The following is a 19,447-nucleotide window of genomic DNA, read 5'->3' as shown; positions in this document are numbered from 1 at the left end:
ACGGGGAGGGGAGTAAAAAGGACACGGGGAGGGGAGTAAAAAGGACACAGGGGGAGGGGAATAAGAAGGACACAGGGGGAGGGGAATAAGAAGGACACAGGGGGAGGGGAATAAGAAGGACACAGGGGGAGGGGAATAAGAAGGACACAGGGAGGGTGGGAGGGGAGTAAGTAAGAAGTAGTAAGAAGAACATGGGGGGAGTAGTAAGAAGAACATGGGGAGGGGGGAGGAGTAAGAAGAACATAGGGAGGGGGGAGGAGTAAGAAGAACATGGGGACAGAAAGAAGAACATAGGGAGGGGGGAAGGAGTAAGAAGAACACGGGGGTGAGGAGATAAGGAGAACACAGGGAGGGGGAGGTGAGGAGAAGGGGAGATTAGGAGAACACAGGGAGGGGGATGGTGAGGAGAAGGGGAGATTAAGAGAACACAGGGAGGGGGGTGAGGAGAAGGGGAGATTAGGAGAACACAGGGAGGGGGTGAGGAGAAGGGGAGATGAGGAGAACACGGGAGGTGAGGAGATGAGGAGAACACAGGGGGGGGTGAGGAGAAGGGGAGATTATGAGAACACAGGGGGGGTGAGGAGAAGGGGAGATGAGGAGAACACAGGGAGAGGGGGTGAGGAGAAGGGGAGATGAGGAGAACACAGTGGGGGTGAGGAGAAGGGGAGATGAGAACACGGGGGTGAGGAGAAGGGGAGATGAGGAGAAGAGGAGAACACAGGGAGGGGGTGAGGAGAAGGGGAGATGAGGAGAACACAGGGAGGAGGGTGGAGAAGGGGAGGTGAGGAGAACACAGGGAGGGGGTGAGGAGAAGGGGAGATGAGGAGAACACAGGGAATTTTCAATTGTTGAAAATGTTCAAGTTTTATGCACATTATATGCAACAGCAGTATTTGCACTGTAAACCTTTTTTATTTATATAAAGTGTGGGTGACCTTAAACTGTATGGCTATGCTGTGGTTCCTGTAGGCTTTGCGTGCGGGGGGGGGGGGGGCACCATGTCCATTTTGCTTGGGGCCCCCATATTCCTTCAAACGGCCCTGCCGATCCTATTTTTTTAAATTGAGGTGTGTATGCTGCCGTATTCTGCTTGTGTTATTTATACTGTACTTGCGCGTATATGAGCTATTATATTGTATATGTTCATTAGTAGTTTATGGTATCGTGTATGATACATATGAATGTGGGCTGTGTATGAGGGCTGCTTGTGGAATTGTGTGTAGATGGATATGTCACATTGTGTGCTAGGTAGTGTATGGGGGCTGTTTGGGGGTTTGCATGTGAGAGGCTGCATGTGGGATTGTGTGCATGTATGTAGATTGTTAGTGGTGTTGCGTTTGTGGGGATTGTGTGTATGTTTGTGTGGGGGCTGTTCGTATTATTTGTATGATGGGAGGCTTATTCTGCAGGTCTGTGTATATCTAGCAGTGTGGGTGGCTTCCCTGGGTTCCAGTGGGGACCAGCCTGGGCAGGTACAAGTCAAGGACAGGAGCTGCAACATCAGTGTGGGCTGCTCTACTACAGTGTGGATTCCTATTCACAAGTGCTGGGAGGAACTGATCTGAGATTACTACCTCTATGTGCTGCAATGCATAAATTGAGGATTGTCCTTCACTACCTCTTTGTATTAGCAGATATCTGAAGTTTCACTGAGACTCCTGATAGGCCAGACCCTGTTTGGCTCTAGCAGCCTTGAGTGCCGTGGAAAGACACCTCGAGTGCCGTGCATGGCACTAGTGCCGTAGGTTGCCTACCCCTGGTCTAGGTCATACATTGGGCATATTGTTTTATTCAGAAGATGTAACTGAGCATTATTTGGGGGATTTTATCACAGTGGCACATATCAAATGTAAGAAATACTAAATAATGCAACATGTATGTAAAAAAAATGCTATTTTTTCCACTTACCACAAACATTGACATAAATTGGTGACAAAAATGGTGACAAGTTAAGGCACAATATACACCATATAAGATACCCTGGGGTGTTTGCTTTCTCAAATGGAAGCCCTTTGTGGGTTTATTATAACATTTAAACATCTATAATGCCACTAAAAGAGACATAGGCCCGTCAAATCAATCTATTAAAATTCCTACCTCTATGTGCTGCAATGCATAAATTGAGGATTGTCCTTCACTACCTCTTTGTATTAGCAGATATCTGAAGTTTCACTGAGACTCCTGATAGGCCAGACCCTGTTTGGCTCTAGCAGCCTTGAGTGCCGTGGAAAGACACCTCGAGTGCCGTGCATGGCACTAGTGCCGTAGGTTGCCTACCCCTGGGTTAGATCAATACCCCCCTCATATTTAGCTGATTTATTCATACAGCTAAAGCTTTTGAATGATACAGTTGTGTCAAAGTTATGCATATTCCTTTAGAGAAGGGTTTAATCACACAGTATTAATCTGATTACGATCAACTCTTTCCCAGAACTTCTGTTGCAATCCAAAACTTTAACCCCTTAAGGACCAAACTTCTGGAATAAAAGGGAATCATGACATGTCTCACACGTCATGTGTCCTTAAGGGGTTAAACAGGAAGTGTTACACAAAAGTGCCTATTAGTAGCTACGCATTTAAAAAATGGTACGAGAAAAATAAGTAGACTTCTGGCTGAGAGGGTCAACTCATGCTCTTCGCCTATCAGCTTCCTGATTGAAGCCTCGGACTGCAATGAAAGATTCGTGGGCAGGGATGAAAGGTGTCGGACTGAAGATTTTAGGGTTAAATTGTTTGTTAACATTTTAACCCCTGAAAGTAAGCTGGTGCCAGGTACCCCCATGGCACCATAAAGACTTAATGCCAACGAAGTCATTATGGTGCCTTGAATAGAACACAAACATGAAAGTTTTTTTTAAATTAGAAATCAAGGAAATGCCTTTATAAGCATGATTCTGTCTGAAAATAATTCACATATCCTATCCCAATATTCTCCAAGAAGCTATAGGCAGGCAGATGGGGATGATTACTTATATTGGATCACATTATAAAACAGTGGGACAAAAGAGACCTGCAGCTAGAATTCTACACAGACATGAAATGTATTATATAATCCTGCAGTAACCCTATTAGGTACAAGACAAAAACTACACACCTCCATAATAGCTTGAAAACTTTGTTTCATGTAATGGTTCACTTCTGGTTGCCACAGAAAATCCTGAAATAAAAAAATAAAAATTAGTGTCTTGGGCACAATCCAGCATGCTGAAAATTATGAAGTGTGTTCTTCCCCTGGATGTTGGGCGAAAGTAACATTCCCGGGACATACTTGGAAAGGAGAGTAATCTGAATGTACCATCCCTGGTTATTTCCCAAAATTCATCCCCCAATGCCATATTTCCCAGGGCACCCCTCAATAGCCAAATTCTCAAAATGGAAGGAAGGTAACACATTCGCTTGCTTTGGAATGCTCACATACAAAAATTAACCCTTAGCTGCCGGAGGTGTAAATCCACCTTCAGCAGCGTCACTGAGATGTCATCAGCCAGCCCAGAGCTGGTGTTCTGAGCTGGCTAAAATCAATTCTGAGTTATCTTCATTTCATAAATTACAACCCTTTTCATTCCACTTTCATAACCCATCCAACCATGCATTCTTGACCAACATCTATATAATCTAACTGGAACATCCTTACAAGGAGGATTTTTCCTTTCCTACTTATTAACCGCTTAACAGGCTGCAGTGTTTATGATGCTTGAAGTAATCATTTAATTAAAATAAGCCATGCTTACATGGCAGAACTGGAGATTTATTAACAATGCACAGGTTTATGAAAAGTACCGCAATGACCACAGTACTTTTTGTGAATCAATGTATTGCTTTAACTCTCTTTCATGGCCATGTGATATTATCTTATATAAGAGAAGAGGAGTGCTTTGAAAATCAAATTCTGTAAGAATAATGTAAAATAAATCTGCATTGCCTGCTAGGGTTTACTTTGTTTAGAAACATTCAACACAAAAATATGGGGGTGGGTGAGGAAGAAAACTTACCACTTTAAGTCCAGCATCTGCATCCACAAATATAGGAAGGTCCTCATGCTAAAAGGTAGAGGAACAAAGAAATAGAACAAGGTCACATCTGTCCAAGTTTACATAAGACACTTGTTTCTTAACAGTAGGCCTATTCTTTCTGAAGGGATTATGTTGTATATTTCTACTAGGTCTACAGACAGGGATTACACTTTAGCTTAAATGTCACCATAGTCACCAAAACAACTTTAGCTTAATGAAACGGTGTTGGTGTATAGATCCTGCCCCTGTAGTCTCACTGCTCAATTCTCTGCCATTTAGGAGTTAAATAAATTAGTTTTTTAGCCCTAGTCACACCTCCCTGCATGTGACTTGCACAGCCTTCCTAAAGATTTCCTGTAAAGAGTCATTTAATGTTTAGCCTTCCTTTATTGCAAGTTCAATTTAATTTAGATTTTCTTATCCCCTGCTATATTAATAGCTTGCTAGACCTTGCAAGAGTCTCCTGTATGTGATTAAAGTTCAATTTACAGAGCAAGAGATAAAATTGTTTAAGGTAAATTACATCTGATTGAAAGTGAAACCAGTTTTTTTTTCATGCAGGCTGTGTCAATCAGAGCTAGAGGAGGTATGGCAAGGGCTGCATAAACAGAAACAACGTGATTTAACTCCTAAATGGCAGTGAATTGAGCAATGAAACCTAAGAGGCATGATCTATACAGGCATTTCTCACTTTATGAACTCTCGCTTTATGAACTTTTTGCTGGATGTACCGCCATTTTGTTTCACTGCCATTTTGTGTCAGTGGTCCACAGATCAGGACCGAGAAAAGTGCTTTGGAGCACAAACAAGAAGAGAAGAAGAATAATTTGTGGTCAGGAGTAGACAAGAAGAGAGATGAGGATCAGGAACACAGTTCCTGAAGATAAAGGGAAGTCTAAAAAACAGGTTTAGATTGTACTGTATTATTTTTGTGTTTTCATGTTCATACATTACAGATCCTGTAATATTATTGCACTGTGTGCTATTGAGTATAGATTTGACTTGATTTGTCTGTGTGTGTCTGACATAGCTGTCCGTGTGTATGTGCGTTTGCCATTGTGCCATGTTTTGGCAGGCAGCAATAGTAAGGAGCAGGAGGAGGGCCGAAAAGCCTGAAAAGGGGGAGAAGGAAGAAAGTGTGAGAGCTCTAAAAATAAAAGGAGTAACAGAAAAGTGATAAAAAAGAGATGCAAGCTTGAAAGTGAGAGGAGAAGGAGGAGAGTTTAAGAGCTGTAAAAATAAAAGGCGTAAAAGAAAAGTGATAAAGGAGAGGGGGAAGCTGATAATGAAGAAAATTAATAAGTAGGAGGGTTTAAGAGAGGTTCCCCATTCAACAAGTGCAGCATGTCTCTTCATTGAATAGTATGAGGATTGATGATAATTTAAAGAAGATTTCAATATGGTATGCATGCCTTTAAAATTCCTACAGCATACATGTATTTGCTATGCTTTCATGTTGTATTTATACTTAATAATTTAGGTTTCAATGATAAAATTTATTGGTCAGGAACGGAACTCGTGTTTATTACATTGTGTCTATGGGAAATTAGTTCTCACTTTATGAACTCTCACTTTATGAACTAGGCTTCGGAACCAATTAGTTCGTAAAGTCGGGAACTACCTGTACACTAAAACTGCTTTATTAAGCTAAATTGTTTAAGTGACTATAGTGTTCCTTTAAACCTTCTTTACATTTCAACTTTTAATCGCAACATTGTATTACTTACAGGGTTATTCATTAAAGTGATGCAAAGTAAATTTTAAAATTAAAAGGCTACTCTAACCCTTTTTTTAAATAATTTTTTCAATAGTTTTTTTTTTTGGTAAACTTAAACTTGCCCTATTGGGCATTATTTATTAGGTTCTATAAACCAGCAAAAAAAGTTTTAAACCTATCTGGAATCCAATACTAGGTAAACCTCCCCTAGCTAGATTCCACACTCTATATGTGAGACAGATTCCCATTCCGTGGTCCAATTAAATGCTTTTCATAGAAAATACCATTTCACCTACTCAAGGGGGCAGGCACACGCTCTGAGCCAGGTAGGGGCAAGAGGTGGAAAGAGGGGATTTAAAATTATTATTTTTTAATAACTATCATTAAAGGGAGGTGGGAAGTGACACTAAAGTTTTCCCTTTCAGGAACGCTGCATGCAAGGGAGAAGCTCATTACGTTGGTTGCAAGTGCTGTGAACGCTGACGACACATGTAATTTTTGCAAAGAATTAAAATTAGACAGCCCATATGGACACTGGTTAGTTTTAGACTGTTTTCAGTTTTTCCTCGTTTCACCGTATTGCCTTCTTTGTATATGTTTTTATATACCATGACAATGTAATTTGTGAAAATATAGCACTTATTGTATACAATGTTCCACTGTGATGGAACTAAAGCCTTTGATGTTTCTTTTTACAATGTCGCTGTAACAGTTGAACTTTGAAACCAATAAAATATGAAAGGGAAAAAAAATTAGGCAGCCGAGAACAAAAAAAATAAATAAACAGGATGTAAATACTCTATGTTTTAAAAAATATTCGCTGAAATTTTATCTTCAAAGGACAAAAGCAGAAAAGCAATCATAGCGTAACACACAAGTGATACATTGGCCCACTCACATATACAGGGAGTGCAGAATTATTAGGCAAGTTGTATTTTTGAGGATTAATTTTATTATTGAACAACAACCATGTTCTCAATGAACCCAAAAAACTCATTAATATCAAAGCTGAATATTTTTGGAAGTAGTTTTTAGTTTGTTTTTAGTTATAGCTATTTTAGGGGGATATCTGTGTGTGCAGGTGACTATTACTGTGCATAATTATTAGGCAACTTAACAAAAAACAAATATATACCCATTTCAATTATTTATTTTTACCAGTGAAACCAATATAACATCTCAACATTCACAAATATACATTTCTGACTTTCAAAAACATAACAAAAACAAATCAGTGACCAATATAGCCACCTTTCTTTGCAAGGACACTCAAAAGCCTGCCATCCATGGATTCTGTCAGTGTTTTGATCTGTTCACCATCAACATTGCGTGCAGCAGCAACCACAGCCTCCCAGACACTGTTCAGAGAGGTGTACTGTTTTCCCTCCTTGTAAATCTCACATTTGATGATGGACCACAGGTTCTCAATGGGGTTCAGATCAGGTGAACAAGGAGGCCATGTCATTAGATTTTCTTCTTTTATACCCTTTCTTGCCAGCCACGCTGTGGAGTACTTGGACGCGTGTGATGGAGCATTGTCCTGCATGAAAATCATTTTCTTGAAGGATGCAGACTTCTTCCTGTACCACTGCTTGAAGAAGGTGTCTTCCAGAAACTGGGAGTTGAGCTTGACTCCATCCTCAACCCGAAAAGGCCCCACAAGCTCATCTTTGATGATCCCAGCCCAAACCAGTACTCCACCTCCACCTTGCTGGCGTCTGAGTCGGACTGGAGCTCTCTGCCCTTTACCAATCCATCCATCTGGCCCATCAAGACTCACTCTCATTTCATCAGTCCATAAAACCTTAGAAAAATCAGTCTTGAGATATTTCTTGGCCCAGTCTTGACGTTTCAGCTTGTGTGTCTTGTTCAGTGGTGGTCGTCTTTCAGCGTTTCTTACCTTGGCCATGTCTCTGAGTATTGCACACCTTGTGCTTTCGGGCACTCCAGTGATGTTGCAGCTCTGAAATATGGCCAAACTGGTGGCAAGTGGCATCTTGGCAGCTGCACGCTTGACTTTTCTCAGTTCATGGGCAGTTATTTTGCTCCTTGGTTTCTCCACACGCTTCTTGCGACCCTGTTGACTATTTTGAATGAAACACTTGATTGTTCGATGATCACGCTTCAGAAGCTTTGCAATTTTAAGAGTGCTGCATCCCTCTGCAAGATATCTCACTATTTTAAACTTTTCTGAGCCTGTCAAGTCCTTCTTTTGACCCATTTTGCCAAAGGAAAGGAGGTTGCCTAATAATTATGCACACCTGATATAGGGTGTTGATGTCATTAGACCACACCCCTTCTCATTACAGAGATGCACATCACCTAATATGCTTAGTTGGTAGTAGGCTTTCGAGCCTATACAGCTTGGAGTAAGACAACATGCATAAAGATGATGATGTGGTCAAAATACTAATTTGCCTAATAATTCTGCACGCAGTGTATTAGAGATGTGACCAGGCTCTATTTTAAGTGTATTCTTGTGCCCCCCTTTTGGGCCAACATAATAATCCAAGACGAAATATAGAATATACACTGGTAAGTTTTCATTTTTAAGGTATTATATCAAAATATAGAAGAAAGGGTAGGCTAAAAAAATGCAAGCAAATTTACAAGGTGTAAATAACCCAATACTTGCATATGTAACACAGCTAGCCTGGTTATTCACTACTGAGAATAATATCAAAACATTAGGCCATTAGTTGAAAATGTGTCTGTTTTGGCCTAAAATTTGCAGTGCTGCCCAATCTCCAAATAAAATCTATGTTGTTTTCCTTACTTTTTATAGCTATAGTGGCCCAGAATCTCAAACTTTTTAAAGTTCTGAATGGATTTTTCAGACCAAGGGAACCCATTTTCCATGTATAAACAAGCCTTTTTGAATACATTTGGGCTGCACAAGTGGGCCCTATAACTAAGCTGCGCTTTGTAGATGAATACTTTTTTTATTCATAACTAACAAAGAAAAAAGCCGCGTTTGTGGATGAATATTTTGGATTGCTATATTTTACTTACTGTTGGGGCTACAGCAGCTTATACACAATAGCTGCACTAGGTTAAGCTATTTTGCCTTTGGATTGTTCATAACTAACAAAAAAATAACTCCCAAACTGCACAAAACTTTGCCCAATGTTTTTGTTTGGTGGAAGAAAAAATATGATTGACAGTTTATTCTTTATATGGATTTGGTAAGTCTGAAGTGGCATGCCATACAACTCCTTAAATGCATTTTTGCTATATGTTTTCCTGTGAGGTCTAGAAACTCTGGACAATCTTTTTAATAAAAGTGTGAAATGTTTTACATTGACATGACGTGCATTATGCACATGTGAACCCCATATGGCTAACAAATGTTACTAATGTTTGAATGATACGAAAATCTATCTATTAATGTTATTAAAAAATAGTCAATGCTACGCTCTTTAACTCTATATATGAACTTGACCAATACTGGACAGCATATCAATTTTTTTATTTGTGTTCCCATTCCTTCCATAGTTTTAAAGGTATGAGGTACCAAAACAACTTGAGCAGTGTGACTGCAGGGGCATGATCTCTATACACTAAAACTGGTTCATTAAGCCAATATTGTTTTGGTGCATAGCCATAAAATATCCCTTTAAGCATTAATATAATTTCTACCTTTGCTAACATTTTCAGGAGTCGCTTCTAATTACTATTTTTAATTATTAGCAAATTCCTCTTGGATGGTCTAGCAAGTTATTAACAAAGCAGGAGATAAGACATTCTAAATTAAATAGAATTTGAAAAAATGAAGTGTTAATATTAGATGACTCTTTGCAGGAAGTGTTTAAGTCACATGCAAGGAGGTGTGCCTAGGGCTACATAACCAAAGTATTTTAACTCCTAAATGGCAGATAATTGAGCAGTGTGACTGCAGGGGCATGTTCTATACACCAAAACAGCTTCATTAAATTGCTTTGGTGACTATAGTGTCCCTTTAAGTTATACATAGTGTTTAAAAAATAGTAAGTTATATGTCTTTGTTTATGCACAGATTCCCAATAAACAAGCTTTTGTTTGTTTGTTTGTTGCTAAATTATTTCATGGTTCATTGCAAGTATTCGTTCAATGTGCAGAAAAACAATAATTCTAAAAACACTGAATACCTTTTGTTGTGCGTTTTAATTTATTCACTAAGTGTAACTGCTGCAAAGTTGAATTTTAATTACATTGCTTGATTTTTCCAAAAGCATTGCATGGATTTAATAATATCCATAATTCCCAATTGTATTTTAAACGCTGGGAAGATAATTTACTGCTTTGTCACCTGCATTTAGTACTCTTTTTAGAACACATTGCACCCTGAAGCTAAAGGACCCAAATATTTTTATTCAAGTATTTACTAACAAATTCCCCTTACTTTATCTTTAAATCAGACAATAAAGTTTTACCTTCTTCTCTTTCATGACATTTGGATTCAGTATCTTTACAAACGCATAATACAAATCTCGTATTCTGGAATCTCCCATGAATGTAACTTGTTGGTTTGCAAGGCATTGTTTGGCTTCACTGGAGTAAAAAATATATAGGAACATCATCATCATTATAATGCATATCATTGTAGGAGTAGATAAAATGATCGAAAACAATCTTGTCATGGAAACATGTTACATAAAATGCTCCTACTGGTTTTTTTTATATCTTGGATGAATATCCCACATACATCTCTATCTAAACGGACTTTTTTGTAAATAAAAATAACAAACAAATGTTGGTGTGGAAACACTTCTACCACTTAGAGTGGAAGTGTCCGAAGGTGGTACTTAAAACGATCTTGGCTTTGAGAAGATCAGCTGAGATTGGAAAGGTAGACATCAGCTTTCTCAGTTTTATTTTTCCCTTTCGTATCTCAAGGATTTCTTTTTAAAAACCATAAACTGATATGGTAATTTTATCAATACTATTAAGTATCACCGCTTCATTTAGTTTAAAGTGAAGACCTAGAAAAAAAATAGCAAACCATAAAAATCACTTACTGGGTTAGATGCTACCTATGTTAGAGTTATAAGGTTGGGAATTGCTGACCTTGACCTAAGTGAGATGGGAATCAAGTGATAATATGAAATAATAATGGATGTTAGTTGTTTTTTTTTTTTTAAAAGACAGAAACAAACTACAATTGCTTTTAAAACAAATTTGCTACAGCACCATATAACCTGACCATTTCAGGTTTTACAGTTAGAATTTTGATAGATATATTTAAGGGGCCTTGTCTCATTTCGAAGCCTTATAGCAGCCTTATACACTAGCAGCATGACAAAGGTAATTTCTCTCTCTGCTGCTAAATCATATGGTGACAAATTTCCCCCGCAGCTGTGAACATTCACATGCATAGCCAAGCACTGATCACCTTCTGCAGCTGGGTGATCAGTGCCGCAGGGAGCAGGGCTGCAGAAAGACCCGAGTGGGGTCTGCTCTGAGGGAATGCCCGGTGATGCCATAAAGTACTTCACCAGAAGTTCAGCCACAAAACTTTAAAGGACTGTGTTCAGCGCTCACTTTGAGCATTGCACAAAGCTTATCAATTAGCGTAAGGCCATTAATTCTGGCCTCAGCTGACAGTAGGGAGCCTCAGGTATATACCTGGAGTTCCCAAATAACAGCAAGAAATGGTCCTTGCTGGTTAAATGGTGCATAAAGGAATTATTCTGTCTTGGGTTTCTAATAATTCCATCATGCTTGGTTAAGTGGTTGAACTGTGACTATGTACTACTCTGCTATGTGTATAGTTAATTTAAGTGATACATGCACTTTACATGTAATAATGAGAAAATAATAGACAACTATAATTCAGCGCTTGTGAAGATGATTACCATCCAAAGGCAGCTCAAACACCAAAGACGGAGTCTCTCTTGTCTGGTTAAAAGCTGGGTAAAACAGGAGCTGATAAACAGTCTTTATCAGTGAGTATATAACAATACTTATTGTATTTTACACTTCATATTTACGGTGTACACTATTGTGGTTTTATTTGTTTTTTCCATATACCACCACGGAAAACATTTGTCTACGCCCATATCCATGAGTGGGGAACATGCCACTTCATACGCTGATTTAGAGCCATATTCAAGGCTCCACTACATGTGAGTGTACATTTTATATTCCTACCTACTCTTGCTCCATAGTCAGAATATACTACACTATACTACGATTTTTTTCTATTTTATTTCTATGAGGATATCTCCCACTAATACGATCAAAAGAAGAATCAGCACTGCACTTTATCCTTAGGCTGGGGTTGCTTCGTCCATGCGCATAAGTTGGAGCTGCATTGAAGCTCCTAAAAAGCACCAACCTCCTGTTTTACCCATGTAATAATGAGAACCTAGCATATTATCTGGGGGAAGGAGATAGGACATAATTTCTCTAACCATGATTTTCATGTTTGAATGAGAAATGCACATCTGTACCCTTACTATATAAATATATTTATTTAAAGGACCACTATAGTCACCCAGACCACTTCAGCTCAATAAAGTGGTCTGCGTGCCAGGTCCCCCAGGTTTTAACCCTGCAGCTGTAAACATAGCAGTTTCAGAGAAACTTCTATGTTTACATTGCAGGGTTAATCCAGCCTCTAGTGGCTGTCTTCCTGACACCCGCTAGAGGCGCTTCTGTGACGCTCAATGCAAAAATGCTTTCCTATGGGCGGTTTGAATGCACGCGCAGTTTGTTTTCCTGGCACTATAGTAGTCCTTTAATTACAAAGTCTGATTTCAGAGCCATTTCCATAATTATTTGTAAGTTGTAGAGGCACCATAAAATATACAGTCTTTTATAGTGGCTATGGTGCCAGAAGTGGTTTGGCACCCTCCTAGGGTAAGTAGTAAAACTGTTTAGGAATACTTCGACAACTTACCTGGGGTCCGCCAGTTGCCTGTTACGGTCCCCTGCAAGGTGCTTCTGTTAGCTCTAATGAGCTAAGCTCTGCCACACAATGCCGACTTATTGGCTGAGAGCATCAGCTAAGCAGTTAGCCAATGTGCATCTCCCTGCATTCCTGGCACCATTACCACTACAATAAGCGGTAAGACACAACAATTGTAAGAGAACGTGGGCCAGGCTTTCACAAAAGTAGTGTTTCCATAGTTTCACTCACCTTGTCTTATATTTATGCATCATACAGCTGTATGGTTGCCATACGTTCTCTCCAAGGAATCTGCCACTGGAAATAAGGTTGTCACAGGTTGTAGCCCCTAAACAAAGAGACAAAATGATTAGCAATATGAGACATATGAGACAGGCAATATGTAATGCTACTATACCATTAGGCCCAAAGTTAGCAGACAGTGCTAAAAAAGATTCCACTAAATGCCAACAATAGTCAATGATGACTTGTAAATCCAAAAGCTATGGAAAGATAAAAAAAAACAAAAAAACAACACGTAGTTACGTATAAAATAAGCTTATAAATTTCCTTTTTTTCTTCAAATGGTTACAAATAAAGGAACAATCCAAGTACCATACACACCACAGTACACTGTAGTGGTTATGTTTTTTTAGGATTACATGGATGACCTCTCAGGTAAAGTAGTCAAACTATTTGCAAATTATTTGATGAGTTACCTGGGGTTCAATGGGCGCCAAATACCACTTACTCTACAGCCCAGAAGCTGAGCACTGAGCTAAGCCTGGTGGTGCTGGACTTCACAACTGTGAGCGGGTTCATCTGACGTTCTTAGCCAATGAAACAGCCCTGCACAGAAAGGCTTAGCTTATGGGAAGCAAACAGGCGCACCTAAACGTATCTTGCAAAAGACAGCGGAAAATATAATCAACGCCTGGCAGACATTCATGGCACACCTCAATTGTGGTATACCTCCCCAGGAAACAAGTAATAACAGGGCAGTATCCCTATCAATAAATCTAAAACAATGATAAATCTGAAATGTAATAATGTGTAGCCTTAAAACACAACGTTTATTGTGCACATAAAAAATAAATAAAAATAAAATGAAGTAAAAATATAAAAAAATGAAAAGAATCCAAAACAACCAAAAATGTATAATAAAAAAAAATAGATAAGCCAAACATGTTCTCATAGTCCCCCCCAAAGGAACAAAGTTGCAAAAGTAATAGTCCTGAATACGTTGACACTAATATTAACTGCAATTGCAACAAAGTAAATTTTATACACACTCGAGACAACTCTCAGATTGATCAAAAAGTATGAATTTTATAACAAGACACGGAGGCTCATATTGCATATCCCTTTCTTTACTGTTGACAAATAGCAGCAAAGGAAACATACAGAATGAAAAAAGAATGAACATGTGATAACCTAGGCCCCTCCCCCTCAGGTCCCAGTATAACAGGCAGCACTTCCCTTCCATTTCCCTCTTTCTTTGCTGCTCTGACACAAAGATAAGTACATGCCATATTTTCTCTTATATACTATTCATTGATAATTTAATGGATTTTTATTTAATTTGTATTTATTTAGTCTTTTATTTCTGAGGTTAGTAATTGTGTCGTTATACACTAGCCTCAGGGCCCAGACCTCCACTGCTTATGTAACCTTGTCTGTTTCTTCTGCTCGAGCGCCTCTCTGCGCACTTCTTCTTGTTTCATTATTCCTCCGCGTAGCTTGCGGGTGCCGCGAATCCCACGAGATTCCCGGCGGCCATTTTCTGTCATTCTGTCCCTACCTCTTAGTGTGTCGCTGGTCTGGGCCCTGGTGAGAGCGTTTTTTCCTTTGCTTAGTTTGTTTGGGTGACTAACCCATACGTCCTTGATCATGCCTAAACCCAGACTATCTACTGGGTCCGCTCACTCTGGGGAGTCGGATTCCCCAGTAATCAGAACTGAGGTCCCTGTCACCTCAGATATTTCGCCTTCTATGGCGGATGGGACTACCCAACCCGGTGGACCACAGTTTCTGGCGCTACAGCGCTCAGTGACAGACGCCATTATGGCTGCTATGGGGTCTATGTCCTCCACCCTCTCCCACACCATTTCACAAGCCCTCTTGCCCCGTCCTTCAGACGAGCAACTCTCGGGCACCTCGACACCCCAGGGAGAGGTATCTAAAGGGGACTTCAAAAAGGCTGCCCGTAAATCTAAACACTCCTCTGCCTCCAGAAACACCATGACTGGCGTACCTTCGGTCGCCCCAGAAAGCGTGTCCCATCCACGCAAAAGAGCCTTTCCGCGCCAGGCAGAACGGGCGCGGCTTTGGAAATGTGCTAGAGCACAGATTGAGAGCGGCACCGACTCAGAAATCGGGTCAAATGAGGAGGCTATGAACGAGTCAGATTCCGACTCTGATGCGGATTCCGCCGATGGCGCTCTCGACCTCCTTTCCTCTGCTCAGGCAGAGATGCCCGGAGGCGAGACGGGGACCAGGAACCCTGCGGCTGCGGGGCCATCCCTCGTGGATCCTTCGGGGGTCCCACTCTTCGACCCGGATGACCTTCATCATCCGAGGTCGGCGGAGTGGCTCCCAGCCGACCACGTTGCCACATATCTGGAAAATTGGGTCAGAAAACCCTTAAGCAAGGCGGCCCGCAACAAATTGAGGGCGGAGTGTCCTAGGCCTCTGGTGCCCAACAAGGTGTGTGACACCCCAGAGGTTGATCCAAAAATGACCCAGTTCCTCACTAAACTGGGCTGGAACCCCCGTAAAGGACTAGAGTCCGCTTTGAAGTCCTGCCAGGACAAGCACCTGGACATATTCGGGCCTTTGGCCAAATTATTTGACTTGGCGGAAGACGCCAGAGCGGAGAACCGCATGGTCGACCCTGAAGACCTTAGAGGTTGGGTCCAGAGAGCAATTTGTATTGCTGGGAGCGTAAATACCTCCCTGTCTATTGAAAGGCGTAAAGCCATATTGTTCAAAATTGAGCCAAAACTAGCCAACCTCGCCCTTACGGAGGCGGGCAAAGACGCCCAAGGACTCCTCTTCGGAGACTCCTTCATCAAAGACTTGGGGCGTTTTGTGGGGGCATTCACGGCTCTAGACAAGGCCCAGGCCTCCATGAGGCGAGTATTCCAGGGGCGGGTCTCTACCAGGGCCGGCAGAAGCAGGAGCCGTCTGTCCGGCCGCAACTATCCCCAATCCCGTGGCACGGGAAGAGGCTCCTTTCAACAGTATCACCAATACCAGGAGACCTCCCGCCCCATGTTTTTTCCATCCCGTGGACGTCAATGGCGATCCAGAGGCCTTCGGAGTAACCCAAACTCCAGACGACCATACGGTGAGTTGCCTTCTACCACACATTTCTTCTCCGGGTTACATAGGGGGCAGACTCCAACATTTTTTCCCAGCCTGGTCACAAATCACTTCAGATCCCTGGGTACTGGCCACTATTCAGGGCTTCCATATAGAACTCACCTGCCGCCCTACACACATTCCCCCTCCTCGACCGATCCGCTTTTCCATCCAGGATCGCGGTCGGATCGACGAAGAACTTTCATCCCTCCAGTTCAAAGGGGCTATCGAACTAGCACCCCCCAGCCCTGCGGGCGTAATAAGCAATATCTTCCTAGTGGAAAAGAAAGGCGGCCAATCGAGGCCAGTCATAAATTTGCGCCCCCTCAATGCCGTAGTCAGGTACCGCCATTTCAAGATGGAGGGTATTCACCTGCTAAGGGATCTCCTCCTCCACGGAGACTGGCTAGCGAAACTAGACCTAAAAGACGCGTACCTGACAGTGCCAATAGCGGAGGCCTCTCGGGACCTCCTACGCTTTTACTGGCGACACGAAATATGGCGATTCACCTGTCTGCCCTTTGGCCTATCCTCAGCCCCGTGGTGTTTCACAAAACTTCTACGGCCCGTTATGGCCTGGCTACGCAGTCGAGGAGTTCGGCTAATCGTCTACCTAGACGATATTCTACTCGTGGCTCAGGAGCGCTCCACCCTCCTCTCACACCTACGACTAGCCATAAACCTCCTGTCACGCTTAGGTTTCATAATCAACTGGGAGAAGTCATGCCTGACCCCCGCCACCCGCTTGGAATTCCTAGGTTTCCAAGTGGATTCGGGGGCAGCGACGCTGAGTCTCCCGATATCCAAGATTCGTTCCATCCGCAAAGAATTGCGCAGGGCCCTTATCCGACCCCAGCTCACCTTACGCCAATTGGCACGCCTCATAGGCCTACTGGCCTCTTCAATCCAGGCCGTGTTCCCAGGCCCACTCCACTACCGAGCGCTACAGCGCCTAAAAATCGCTCACCTGAGAGCCGGGGCATCCTACGCAGACCTAGTCTCCCTGGACAACGAGACGAAAGACGAGTTGCGATGGTGGATTCTCAACCTGTCTGCGTGGAATGGCAAAGCCATCTTCGGCTTAACGCCGGAATTCACGATCGACTCGGATGCGAGTCTACACGGTTGGGGAGCCCACTGCGAGGGCATCTCAACTGGGGGCCGGTGGTCGGAGTCCGAAGCCCGACTACATATCAATGCCCTGGAGCTCCTGGCAGGCTCCTTCGCCATCCGCAGCTTCGCCAAGGACCGTGCCCTATCATGTATTCGGCTCCGCATGGACAATGTTTCGGCGGTGAGATATGTCAACCACCTGGGTGGTACACAGTCGGCGGTCCTGGCCAGGTTGGCGAAAGATTTTTGGGAATTCTGCCTGGAACGGAACCTGATGGTCTACGCAGAGTACTTACCTGGCCTGCACAACGTCCAAGCGGACTGGGGTTCACGTTATCTTTCAGACACCAGCGACTGGAGATTAGCCAGGAAGGTGTTCTCCAACATATCATCTCTTTGGGGACCATTTACCATAGACCTTTTCGCCTCCCGGCTCAATACTCAACTCCCACGCTTCTTCAGCTGGAGGCCGGACCCAATGGCGGAGGCAGTGGATGCCTTCCTACAAGAGTGGAAGGGAGGCCTCCTCTATGCCTTTCCCCCATTTTCCATGATCCCTCGCTCACTCCTGCAGACCCGCAAACACCGGGCGGAGCTAGTCATGGTCACCCCATTCTGGGAGACGCAGTCTTGGTTTCCCCAAATGCTCGAGATGACGTTGGACTATCCTCGACTCCTGCCGGGTCGCCACGACCTGCTACAAGACCCGACGGGTCGCTATCATCCCCTCCGGCTGGAGGGCTCTCTCCCACTTCTGGCGTGGCGAATCTCCGGGGACCCTGGGAAATCCAAGGAGTTTCGGACGCAACTAGACTCTTATTGGCTGCAGCATGGGCTCCCGGCACTAGACGGGCATATGGGTCAGCTTGGCGAGCTTGGGCTAGCTGGTGCATGGCTCGGAACGAGGATCCCGTTTCGGCCCCTGTAACAACGATCCTGCAGTTCCTGACGTCTCTCTTCGAAGCCGGTAAGGCTTACAGGACCATTAACCTTTACCGCTCCGCTATCTCGGCGATTCACCAGGGCTTCGAGGGCCGCCCCGCGGGACAACACCCTCTAGTGTGCCGACTCGTCAAGGGCTCTAGATTTTCAAGGCCACCCAGGCCCCGCTACTCCACGACCTGGGATGTTTCAGTTGTATTGGCTTTCCTCTCATCCTGGCCCGCTAACGCAGGACTCTCCCTCAAACAGCTGTCGGCCAAATTGGTGTGCCTGCTCTGTCTCATCTCATGCAAGAGAGTCTCGGATGTCAGTGCACTGGATGTCGATGCCAAGTCATACACCCCGGACGGGGTAACTTTTAACATCAGCAGACGCACTAAGACTTCCATCAAGGCGGTATCCTACCCTAGTTTCCCTGCCTCTCCTTCGCTATGCCCAGTGACCTGCCTTCGTGAATACGAATCTCGCACCGAACCACACCGATCTACTGCCTCCCGTCAGTTGTTCTTATCTTTCCGCCCCCCTTTTCACCCAGTTTCCAGCACTACCTTATCACGCTGGGTGAAATGGCTGCTGGCCCAAGCGGGCATTGACACTACAGTGTTCGGCGCCCACTCAGTACGAGGGGCTTCGGCCTCTTCTATGATGTCTGCGGGCGCCCGCCTAGAAGACATTATGAGAACAGCTGATTGGTCTAGGGAATCTACCTTCCGAGAATTCTACTTTCGGCCGGCCCCACACACATTCGCTGTAATAATGGATCAGCTTTAAACTTGCAATATGAGCCTCCGTGTCTTGTTATAAAATTGCATGATTTTGCTATTACATGACGAAAAGTCATGATTTTATTAAAGACACGGAGGCGAGTATTGCCCCACCCTTTTTTGTTACTCTCACGCTGGTAAGTATATATCTCCCCACCCATATTACTCATACCACGATACACCACATGTTATAGTTTGGGACGGTAAGTGGGGCCGTCCTTCTACTTGTTGTTTTCAATATTACTGGATATGTTAACATTGATTGTTTTGTGGGATTGTATATACAAGGGTCTTTGTTCCCACTGGCGTAACCTTGTACTAGTTACAAGTATCGACTTTAACCTGTTGGCTCCTGTCCTTTATGTCTCCACAGCTTAATCTGGCAAGACGTCTAGCAAGGGTCCGGTTTATTGGTCTCCTCCCGCTGTCCTCCATCGGTCCTATGGATTCTACGGCCACACTTCCCAGTTTGTGATGTTATACCTCCTCGGTTTTTTCTGTTATTACCTTGGGACTTTATTCTCGCATTACTCTAGTTATGGACATTGTTCTTTGGTCGCATCTGCAGAAAGAGGGAAATGGAAGGGAAGTGCTGCCTGTTATACTGGGACCTGAGGGGGAGGGGCCTAGGTTATCACATGTTCATTCTTTTTTCATTCTGTATGTT

At 43.1% G+C, this 19,447-nt stretch overlaps 1 protein-coding gene across 1 annotated transcript in view; it reads right to left on the bottom strand.

Moving 5' to 3' along the window:
- The window catches only part of CASD1 (CAS1 domain containing 1), a 52,420-nt gene that overhangs the window by 24,312 nt on the left and 8,661 nt on the right, over positions 1-19,447 (bottom strand). The window contains exons 3-6 of the mRNA XM_063452265.1: positions 12,851-12,947; positions 10,143-10,260; positions 3,993-4,040; positions 3,095-3,157 (exon numbers count right to left, since the gene is read on the bottom strand). Of these exons, the coding sequence (XP_063308335.1) occupies positions 3,095-3,157; positions 3,993-4,040; positions 10,143-10,260; positions 12,851-12,947 (326 nt within the window). The remainder of the gene's footprint in view (positions 1-3,094; positions 3,158-3,992; positions 4,041-10,142; positions 10,261-12,850; positions 12,948-19,447) is intronic.

This window comes from Pelobates fuscus, chromosome 4 (genome assembly GCF_036172605.1).
Source record: "Pelobates fuscus isolate aPelFus1 chromosome 4, aPelFus1.pri, whole genome shotgun sequence".
NCBI classification, from domain to species: Eukaryota; Metazoa; Chordata; class Amphibia; order Anura; family Pelobatidae; genus Pelobates; species Pelobates fuscus.
Note: the sequence above shows the minus strand (reverse complement) of the source record. Positions and strands in the feature narration are given on the sequence as shown.